Source organism: Mustela nivalis, assembly GCF_964662115.1.
Source record: "Mustela nivalis genome assembly, chromosome: 4".
NCBI classification, from domain to species: domain Eukaryota; kingdom Metazoa; phylum Chordata; class Mammalia; order Carnivora; family Mustelidae; genus Mustela; species Mustela nivalis.
Window position 1 is genome coordinate 9,195,841 of NC_139023.1, and position 11,910 is coordinate 9,207,750.

General features: G+C 36.2%; 1 protein-coding gene across 7 annotated transcripts in view; it reads left to right on the forward strand.

Annotated features, from left to right (window-relative positions):
• ANKRD17 (ankyrin repeat domain 17) overlaps positions 1 to 11,910 on the forward strand; it is a 160,251-nt gene that overhangs the window by 129,999 nt on the left and 18,342 nt on the right. For all 7 annotated transcript variants that reach the window (XM_082727716.1, XM_082727717.1, XM_082727720.1 and 4 more), the window contains 4 exons: positions 6,447 to 6,618; positions 8,549 to 8,996; positions 9,463 to 9,618; positions 11,584 to 11,733. In XM_082727716.1, the coding sequence (XP_082583842.1) occupies positions 6,447 to 6,618; positions 8,549 to 8,996; positions 9,463 to 9,618; positions 11,584 to 11,733 (926 nt within the window). The remainder of the gene's footprint in view (positions 1 to 6,446; positions 6,619 to 8,548; positions 8,997 to 9,462; positions 9,619 to 11,583; positions 11,734 to 11,910) is intronic.

Genomic DNA, 11,910 nt, shown 5'->3' on the forward strand with positions numbered 1-11,910 from the left:
AAATTATCAGACTGAGATCTCATAGGGTCTGGTTCATTGTTTTTTACTTATGACTTATATCTGGGAGAATACACTTTTTTTTTTTTCTCCCCTTTTTTTCTCCCCAGTGTATTCTGGCTCCACCATATCTGTAGAAACAGAGATGGTCTTGTCTGGTCTAAGTTGAATGTTCTGTATAGGTAATTTATTGCTTATATAAAAGTGATTATTTGGTCAGCCTTTCTAATTTGAAAATTTGGGTCAGTAGGTTTGTAAAAACTGCTGTTGAAAATACTACCCATTATATTTATCAGATTCCCTTATCCTTGTTCAGCAAACATTTATTTACTGAGCATTTATTATGTGGAAGAGCCCTTGCTTTGGAGCATTTTATCTGGTCAGTTAATTGCTTGTTCTCTTAGGGCATTAACAACTAACTGTTAGTATCCTTAGTGAATATTAATTGGTCTGCATTTTTGATATATTTGTTTCACCCCTCGACTTTATTACCTACTATTTCTTCCCCTACTTTTTTCCTTGTAAACTTGAATTACCTTTTAGGGCATGTATAGAGTGTATTTTAAAAATATTTCTATTAGACATTTTCAGTTGGCTTTTTTTGCCATCACCTGAAGCTTCTAATATGCCTATTCCACAATCTTAATTTTATACATTTCATTCTCTGACCATCTTTTCAGCTATACTGCCTCTTGAATTCTCCCTCCAACAATTCGGACGTTGCCTATCAGTATATTGTAGGATCATTTATCCTACCCCCTACACTGTTCCTTACTCTTTTCTTCTTATTCTTACCCATACGTACCCTAGTGACTAAATGTACAGAAAAAAATTCAACCCTGATGATGAATTTTACTCTAAATGGGTGACAATAAACTCTTTAATGCTGTCTATTTATACTGTATTTCCCTAATTTATTTCACTCTCCCACTTGTTTAGACCACTGTTACTTTCTGTTATCCTCTGACTTCCAATATATCCTCTCCTTCACCCTCAGTTAACTACCTTGTATTCTACCTCTGTGAGAGAACTGAAGCTCTGGAAGTAAGACTTTGTAATTGTCAGACTTTCCCCACCCCCTGGTCTCCCTACCCAGGAATTTCTATCCATATTCTTCCTCCCATTTACTAAGTAAACTTTTTGTAACTAGTCCATCTAGTGAACTAGGTCTGGTCTCCCTTACTCAAAAACATTGTGGCAATTTTTTCTTTGTCCTGTATCGTTTTTTTCTCTTCTCTTGGATCATTCTTATCAGTTTAAGAGATTAGTTTCCAAACTTAAAAATCCCCTTGATTCCTCCAACTCCCTTTCCCCAGTTTTCAGCTATAAGCCCATTCCTTTGCTCCTCTTTGCAGCTAAACAATAACAGCAAAGTCGTCTTATTTTGGCTATTCCCAATTCTTTATCCTTATTTATTTATTTGTTTTTTTAAGATTGATTTATTTGAGAGAGAGAGAGCATAAGGGGGAAGGGCAAAGTGAGGCAGAGAGAATCCCAGGCAGATTCTATGCGGAGTGTGGAGCCCAGCACAGGGCTCAATAACAGGACTGAGTTCAAGACCCCAGATGAAACCAAGAGCTGGACACGCAACCAACTGTGCCACCAGGCACCTAGAATTCTTCACCCTTTTCGAATCTACTTCTGTCAGGCTCTTAACTCTCTCAACCTCAACAAAACTGCTTTTATGGTCGCCTGTGACTTTCATGTAGCCATTTCATTCTTATCTCACTAAGCCACTAACACCTAATGTACTCTTTTCACTTGACCTTTATTGCTCTACACATTCTTAGCTTGGTTTTTCTCCTATCTCCCTGAAAGGTCCTTCGGTATCTCCTTGGCTACTTCTTCCTTTTCTTTCCCTTAGTTGGCAAGCCCCTTAGCTCTTTATATGAACATCTTGGTCATCTCATCCTGCTTCTTAAATTTAAATATATACCAGCTGGTCCCAAATACATATCTTTAGCACAGACCTCTTCCCTAAACTTCAGTCTCATATCCAACTAGCTACTCAACCTGTCCATTTGGATACCAATTAGAGATGTCATACTTGTGTCATACTTGTGTCCAGAAGTCAACTCCTGAGCTTTGCCTACCCCAGAACCACAACTCTGACTTGTAACTGCTTACATAGCTTATGCACTTGCTGTCCTGTTGCCTGAAATCCTTCAAATCTATTAGATGTTCACGTAAGCCTTACCTTCGTGAGGCTTACACTGACCACCCTATTTAAAATCAGAACCCCTTGGGGTTCCTGGGTGGCTGTCAGGTAAACATCCAACTCTTGATTGCAGCTCAGATCATGATCTCGTCATTAGATCAAGCCCTGTGTGTGATGAGCCTGGTTAAGATTCTGTCTCCCTCTTCCTCTGCCCCTGCCCCTCCACCTCCTCACTTACTCTCTCTCTCTCAAAAAAAAAAAAAAAAATCACTTTAAAATCAAAACCCCTTATCTCTCTCCATATATGCACTTGTCTTGTCTTCCCCTTCTCTAGTATCTTACATTGTATTTAACACATTTTTGAAGACTTTGTAATGTACTTATTATGTTTGTCATCTGTGTGCCCCGCCCCCAACTAAATGTTAAGTTTTATAAGCTTCATGAGGGTAGGGATCTTTTGTCTAGTTTACTGATTAGTTCAAAGATTAGAACCATGTTTAGTACATAGCAAATTAACAATAAATTTTTGCTGGATCCTACCCTTCCCTTCCCCTGATCCTCCCTAACCTCTTTTTCTGTTACTGGTATCACTACTCATGAGTCAGTAATGAAGTCTTGCTGTAACTTTCAGCTGCTCACTTCTCCTTATCTAGCAAATTAATTCATGCGGTAAGTTAACCCAGTGCCTGGTATAGACGCTCCACGTACTAAACCATATTACTGTCATCATCATCATCCCCTTCATTTGAACTTTGGCAGTTGAGCCTCTGTTCCATCCTCTCCTCTCAGTTACCATTTGTCACCTGAAGGATTGCAGTGGGCTTCTTACAAACAAGTATTTTCCTCTTTCACCTTTTGCCTTCATTTTAATCCTTCTCCACTGTAGCTTTTCCACAGTTCCCATAGTTTTCTTATACACAGGTGGGATTACCTTACCCCTCCTCAGAAACTGTCAGTCTCTCTCCATTGTCTGCGCGGGAAAATCCAAACATTCAGGTCCTCCCAGTTTACTACTTCTCTAGGCTCATCACTCGCTATTGTTTGTTTTCTGCTGCTCACATATCTCATTTACTTTCATTTATGTAAATACGCGATGGCATTTTTTTAGTCTGGACTGCCTCTCCCCAGATTCTTAAGTTCTCATTTTAAAAAGTTTGATTCTCAAAATCACATTGCTTTCTGAAACCTCAACTAGAAATCACCGCTTGAGTTAGGGCCTTTTCCTTTTCACCCTGAGGTTATTCTACAACTTTAACTTTTTTCTTCAGAGCTCTCCCCTTCCCCGTATAGTCTCAATATAGCAGTTCCCCTGGAAGTGAAATGAGGTCATTTGTGAGAAAATAGAGGATGTGGACTGAATTTCTAAACCTGTTTTCTATACCTCCAGACTTCATGGTTTATTCTGCTTTCATCTGTTCTTTTTGGGATCTTGTATCAGTTGTTACCACCTCTCCCATATTCTTTTATCTTCAGTGTCTGCAGCTGCACTAACTCCTATCCTCTGCCTACATAATCAAGGTAACTATTATAATGAAACTTTACCTCAAATTTAGGTGGTTTTTTTTTTGCCTTTTCCAGATATAAGTGAATAATCTATGCTTTTTAAGTAGAGTCACTACTTTGAATTTTTAATTCTCAGCCCAGGATCAATTGCCTACTCCCCTCCTGCTCTAGCGAACTGACTACAGCAGGGATCACCAGTGGCATCTTAGCTGCCGGATTTTGCTACCTCTTTTCAATTCTTAATCATATTTGTGATACTTAACTAGTGTTGATCACTTTCCTTCATAAAACTCTTCTTCCTCTTATCTGATTTTGCCTTCCTAAAGTCTCATTTGCTCTTCTTTTTAAATATTGGATATCCCCCTCCTATATATATATAATACACACACAAAAATACACATTCATGTAATTAATAACTTTTTCCCTTTGATGATCTCATCTAATTGTTGGTTTCATATACCTGCAAACTTATGATGATACCTCTTAATAAATGTGTATCTATATTTCTAATTCTGCTTAAGTTTTTAGATACCTTCATATAGATACCTTCTTTTACAGCTGTGGTCTGAAATAATGTCCTTTGGAAAGAAATAGTTTTCCTGGGACCTCTGAATTTGTGCTCCACTATTTAGTGAGTTGAAAGGGTTAGTACATCTATGGGATTACCCAGATACTAGCCATAGAACTTTAAGATTTAGGGAGAAAATACCTTGCCTTTAGGGCGGAACTCCTATACCATGAGTCCGATAACCCAGATTTACTATTGTCAAAGACAGTCCTCCACTCTTAACTCTCTAAGGCCTGAGGCACCTGCATACCTAAGACCCAACTGCACCTATAAACTAGAACCTACCTTAGCCCATCACCCCCACCCACATCTAGACCAAATGGGTCTGCTTTCTGATTTAAATTTTGCTATTCTTAAAATAGTTATTTTTCCTCTTGATACCAGTCAAAATGACCTCCTAGCACCAGACAAAAAATCCAGCAAATCCAAAAATCCATCCTGGCTTAACCATAAGTCTTAAACTTCATTAGTTATTTTGATCGCCAGTATACCTTTTTCAAGGCTTTTCTGTCCATACAGACAGGATATAGATAAAATGTCTTATTTGGCCACAATTGCTTTGAAAACATTTTTCTTGGCATACCTTTCACCCCCCTTCTACTCCTTCTTTCCCCCTCCACTTAACCTACTCATTCTGTCAAAGTCAGGTTCAGACAGGACACCCTCACTCGAGTTGAGAAGGGAGAAAGCACAATTCCTGAGGGCAGGCAGCTAGCTCCATTTAAGCAAGGCTTCAATGAGCAGAGTCACATATGCTTACTTCCTTCTCTCAAATGGCTTCAGTCAGATATTATTCCCTTTCCTGTGTAGTAGAGGAGTGAAGTCATCAGTGTTTTCTTCTCAGTTCTTCTATAAGGTGAAAAACTGCTCTTTTACTAGTCTTCAGACTGGCGTTTATGTACTTCTGGAAGACTAGCAAAACTTTCCAGGGCTACCATGCAGTTTTTTGATCTTTAACATCCCATTTGTATTCTTCCTGAAATCCCTCTGCCTGAGAAAGTATCAGTGTTCTGCAGATTCTCTTTGGTTTTTCCTCTTTACTGGGACAAAAGATTTTTCTTTATGCAAGAGAATGTAATTACGGTGCACTGCCCGAGGGTGTAAAAACTTTCAAGGTGGACAAAACCTTTCAGGCTATCTAACATGGATAATTTGAAAAGGCAGAAATGTCTAGCAAAAGCAAAAGACTTAAAAAACTTAAAAAATGAAATGGGGCGCCTAGGTGGCTCAGTGGGTTAAGCCGCTGCCTTCGGCTCAGGTCATGATCCCAGGGTCCTGGGATCGAGTCTTGCATCGGGCTCTCTGCTCAGCAGGGAGCCTGCTTCCTCCTCTCTCTCTGCCTGCCTCTCTGCCTACTTGTGATCTCTCTGTGTCAAATAAATAAATAAAAATTTAAAAAAAAAATAAAATGAAGTCTGATTTGCCTTTGGAGCCCATATTTGAGCTCTGGTTTTATTAGTTAGGATATTGTGATATTTTCCATAAACTGTCATTGTTTTGATACTTATATTTAAAATACACAAAGACACACACATAATACACAGAATATGGGACAATGGGCAGGGAGTACATAGGGCATAGTTTGAAAATGTCTTTTAGAGAACATGGAAATGAAACCATTTGAAGATGATTTTCTCCCTTTATGAATCAAAAAGGAGAATTTAATAGTTAACATCGCTTATTAAGAGATGTTATAATTTTAAACTTGTTCTTAATTTTTTGACGATGAGAGTAACCATTTTCACAAATAACAATGAACAGTTACATTAAATAAAATTGAAAGCCATCATCTTTCTGCTATCCTCCTTCCAGTTCCACTGTAGTCAGTAGCTTTGATTTGTATTGTCTTCACCATTTTTCTGTTTCTACAAATAGAGCTATATAAAAGGATTACTTTCCCAATAAATGGGATCACTGGTCCACAGTTTGTATTCTTTTCTTCTAGTAATTTGGAGCAGATTACCATATATACATTTCTTCAGTGATTAAGAAATTATGTATCATTCACCCATTTTAAAATTAAATTGTTTTTATCATTAATTTGATCTTGACATTTAAAAATATTTTCTCTTTACTGTGGTTTGACTATGATCTTGATCAAACAATAAATTGAACTAGATGACTTCAAATTTTATGATACTCTAGTTCCATTATGATAAAATGACGTTATGTGAAAACTTTTTTTTACAAGGCAGTTCTGTTTTATTGATCCTTTCACAGTTAAGAGAAGAAAGCCGGAGGCTGGCTTTGGCTGCCAAAAGAGAAAAGAGAAAGGAGAAGAGACGAAAGAAAAAGGAAGAACAAAGAAGAAAACTAGAAGAAATTGAAGCCAAAAATAAAGAGAACTTTGAACTCCAAGCTGCTCAAGAAAAAGAAAAACATAAAGTTGAAGGTATTTTCTCTAGGTTACCATCTAATTTGATTCATGTAATACATTGTAATCAAAATTATATTTCCTTAACTATCAATAACTTAAGGTAAAAGTAGATTTCTAAATCATTAAGCCCTTGAAGTACTTACATACTATTTTCACTTATTGATTTCTCTCTAGCTTTTTATTTTGAAGAATTTCAAAGCTACAGGACAAGATGGAAGAATGAGAAAATGAATACCTCAATACCCTCCACCTAGATTTTAAAACAAACATTTTACCATATTTGCTTTATTTTTTTCTCTCTAAATATATATGCATATTATTTTCTAAGCTGTCAGAAAGTAAATTGCACACATCCTGACATTGTACCTATAAAACTTTAATACATATCTTAGGAATGACATGTGCTTACATAATCACAATACCTTTTATAATACCTAAAAAATTAAGAGTAATTCCATAGTATCATTTGTTGTCCTAACCATATTTAGATTTTTTTTTTTCTTAAAATGAGGGAATTATTTGAACTAGGTTCTAACTGAAGGATTATTTGATACGAAGATATTGTGAGGAGAAACCATTTCCATTAAACCACCAAATGTATATGCAGTGTGTGTGAGTGTAATTTCCCTCTCCTCCAGCCTTTTATTTTGAAAAATGTCCAAACTATAGAAAAGTTTAGGGAATAGTGCAATGACCACCTGTCACCTAGATTCTTAAAACATTGACACATTAGTTTATCTTTTTTCCTCTCTTTTTGAACAGATTACATGTAAGTTGGACACCCTATGCAAAATTACCACTAAATACTTAAATATGTATTTCTCAGAAAAAGAACATTATTTTATGTGACCATAGTAACATTATTATTACACACATAAAATTTAATAACATAATGATATGTGATATACAGTACATATTCATATTTCCCAGATTGTTCCAAAAATATATTTTTTTAATTTTTTATTTTTTATAAACATATATTTTTATCCCCAGGGGTACAGGTCTGTGAATCACCAGGTTTACACACTTCACAGCACTCACCAAAGCACATACCCTCCCCAATGTCCATAATCCCACCCCCTTCTCCCAAACCCCCTCCCCCAGCAACCCTCAGTTTGTTTTGTGAGATTAAGAGTCACTTACGGTTTGTCTCCCTCCCAATCCCATCTTGTTTCATTTATTCTTCTCCTACCCACTTAAGCCCCCATGTTGCATCACCACTTCCTCATATCAGGGAGATCATATGATAGCTGTCTTTCTCTGCTTGACTTCTTTCGCTAAGCATGATATGCTCTAGTTCCATCCACGTTGTCGCAAATGGCAAGATTTCATTTCTTTTGATGGCTGCATAGTATTCCATTGTGTATATATACCACATCTTCTTGATCCATTCATCTGTTGATGGACATCTAGGTTCTTTCCATAGTTTGGCTATTGTGGACATTGCTGCTATAAACATTCGGGTGCACTTGCCCCTTTGGATCACTATGTTTATATCTTTAGGGTAAATACCCAATAGTGCAATTGCTGGGTCATAGGGCAGTTCTATTTTCAACATTTTGAGGAACCTCCATGCTGTTTTCCAGAGTGGCTGCACCAGCTTGCATTCCCACCAACAGGGTAGGAGGGTTCCCCTTTCTCCGTATCCTCGCCAGCATCTGTCATTTCCTGACTTGTTTATTTTAGCCATTCTGACTGGTGTGAGGTCAAAAATATTTTTTATAATGGCTTACTATGCATTTTTTTAGGACTTGAGCACAGAGAGGATAATGGGTGTCATACCCATCTTATTACTGATGAATGTTGGAATGATTGATCACTTTTCCTCTAATAGTCACAGAGTAACTCCTGTCTTTATTGTTCTTCAAGTGTTTAAAGCTAAATGTACTCTAAAAATGTTTAGACCTTGCTAATTTGGTATTGCTGGTATTGGCTTCTTTTACAGATGAGCCTGAAGTCTTGACAGAGCCTCCAAGTGCCACAACCACTACTACCATAGGTATATCTGCAACATGGACAACCTTGGCAGGTTCCCATGGTAAAAGAAATAACACCATAACTACAACCAGTTCAAAGAGGAAAAACAGGAAAAATAAAATTACTCCAGAAAATGTTCAGATTATATTTGATGATCCACTACCAATCTCATATAGTCAGCCAGAGAAGGTAAACGGAGAGTCCAAGAGCAGCAGTACCAGTGAGAGTGGGGACAGTGATAACATGAGGATTTCCAGCTGCAGTGATGAAAGCAGTAACAGCAACAGCAGCCGAAAGAGTGACAATCATTCACCTGCTGTGGTGACCACCACCATGACCAGCAAGAAGCAGCCATCAGTTCTGGTTACATTTCCGAAGGAAGAGAGAAAATCTGTTTCTGGCAAGGCTTCAATAAAGTTAGTTCTAATCTTCATATTTATTATTTATAGTATCATCATGAAATTCTTTGTTGCTGGTTTTTTTAGTAAAAAATAGCAAATTAACAATTGGCAAAACAAGGGTTTGTCTTTGTGCTAAAGAAGTCACAATTTCATTTTAACTGAAGAATAGGCTATTTTTGAAGTTTTTGTTAATGAAAGAGAAAATTTTTTTACTGTGTAACTTCTTTATTTTGGTTGTTAAATTTTAGCCCATGACAAGTATTGATTATGGTTTCTTAGGGGTCATTATAATTCAGCTCTGCTAATTTTGACCTCTAATTGACTCTTCATGTTATGCTAAATATTGAAAAGTAAGAAATAAGTTCCTCATTTGTTTACCGTATTTATTCTAAAAATAAATAAAATTATGTAATAGATTGCCTCTATCATTTAAAATTCTATATTTGTTCTATATTTAATTATTTTCCTCCCTCTGTTAAAGATTGTCAGAGACTGTCAATGAAGTAACCAGTAATTCTCTGTCTACTTGTACAAAATCTGGTCCATCTCCCCTTTCCTCTCCAAATGGGAAGTTAACAGTAGCAAGTCCTAAGCGTGGACAAAAGAGAGAGGAAGGATGGAAGGAAGTTGTAAGAAGGTAAGTGATTGTTTGTTTGTTTTTCTCATTCTTTTTACGTGAGGTGTTGTTTACCTTACTGTTAGATTCATTCAACTATTCCAAAAGTTGCATATGAACTGGTAGCCCAAGGCTGAATCTGGCTAACAGAGAGAGCATACACCATATTTTAGATTTAAAAAAAAAAAGTAGGCACTAGTACTTCTAAAATTAGGAGATTTTACATAAAAAGTACAGAGACTTCACGAAAAAATTACAAGGATGATTGTGGTATTTGCTGGACTCCCAGGTATTGCTGTTTGGTAGAGAACTAACTTAAATTCTTTAAGGTGATAGATTGTGTCTTACTCAGTTTTGTAATCTCAGAGCCCAGCATGTGGTATCTTCTACATGCTTGTAAATATTTGAAGAATGAATAAGTATTGGTTTTAAACTGCTCTTGTCTTTAAGCAACATGATGCCTTTATTTAAAGGATTTTAGAACTGAAATATTTGGTTATGTTTTGCTTGGGATTTTTTGAATTATGTCTCAAAAAGTAAAACAGTATCTCAAACTAAAAGGTAGTAAGATACCAAAGAGGATCTATTGTAAATCTTTAATGGCCTATTTTAAAGAACTTCCCAGAAATTCCAACAAATACTTAAGCTTTTGAATATTTGAAATAAGAGCTATAATGAGCCAAACTTAATCCTCTTAATCCCAAAATGCACTGTTTGGTTTTTTGTTTTTGTTTTTGTTTTTTTCATATTATTGACCAAGGCCTCCCCCTACCACCATGTCTGTCTTCATTGGTCTCTGTGTCTCTATCTTCTATTCATTCTCATGTACACACACACACACACACACGCATTCATGTATATACATTCTGTTGAACTAACTAAAATCAATCGCAACATTAGAGTACTATCTATCTAAAAGTAAGGCAATTCAGTTTTTCTGCATGTATTTTACACTGTGGTATACTAAGAACTTCTTAATTAATTTGAAAGTAATGATCTCTGACTGATTATTTTGCCCTTTAGAGAAAAAAGGAATTACCAAGTAACTTAGTTCTGTATATAAAAGGGCAGGGGTCGTAGCTAGCCTTTTAAAAAATGTAACATTTTAATATTTAATCTACCATTCTAAATAAATAATGTACTTGTTCAATAAAGCATAGTTGGCTCATTCTCTTTATTGAGAATTCCACTGTATTTCTTTTAGAAGCATCCTTTTTTTAGGCTGGTCAGAAATGTATATGTACCTTTTCTAAAGTGTGAATGTTTAGAACTGTAAAGCAGTTTTGCAAATAAGACAGGTTTTGTCTTTTTGAAATTTGAGCAGGCTCTTCTCTTTCCTCACACCATTAAACATCCTTTAGCAAGCTTCCAGTGTTGGTGGATAATCATTTTAATGCCTCTAAAAGAATGAAAGGAAACAATGCATTTTTAATATCATTCTTTCAGTTACATATTAGACAATAAAAAGAATGTGAGTCAAATACCCACAAGAAGCCTTTCTGTTTCCTCAGGCTCAAATTAGGTGCCCAACCAGTGTGTCTTTACGACACCCTATTAGAGCACCTGTGGCATGCTGTTGTGGCTTTCCCCCTTGCTGTCTGCATAGTCAATATATATGGGCAGGAACCTATGTTTATCTTATTTGCCATTAGTATTTGCATTAACACAGTGCATGTCTACACATTATGTGCTTTATAGTTCTTAATGAAAGATGAAGGTAAAAAAAAAACCGGTTTTGGTAATGAGATGAAAAGCTGTGGTTAAACACTTGCTTGTGTGCTCTCTTTCTCATTCTGTCTCTGTCTCTCTCTGCTGTCACTGTTAGTTGCCTTTTATCACCTAAAGCAAGAATAGATAGAGGCTGACTCAGCAATAATTTATTCTGTATTTACAGAAATGTATTTTAGTAAGCCTCTTTCCTCATATTTTAATTATAACTGCTGATACTAATGATAAACTTAATTTATCTTTGCAACTTTTAAACAGGTCAAAGAAAGTATCTGTTCCGTCAACTGTGATATCCAGAGTGATTGGAAGAGGAGGCTGTAATATTAATGCTATCCGGGAGTTCACTGGTGCACACATAGATATTGATAAGCAGAAAGACAAGACAGGAGACCGGATAATAACTATAAGGCAAAACTTTGTCTCTTATATTTTCTCCTTCTGTGTTTTATCACACTGTACCTTAATGAAGTACAAGTATTTTGAATATCTGGTGGATCTTTGTATTTAATAGCGTACTTTTTAAAATGGGAATTCGATTAGTATGAGAGAAGATAACCTTTACAGTTCTTTTCCTCTAATTCATGT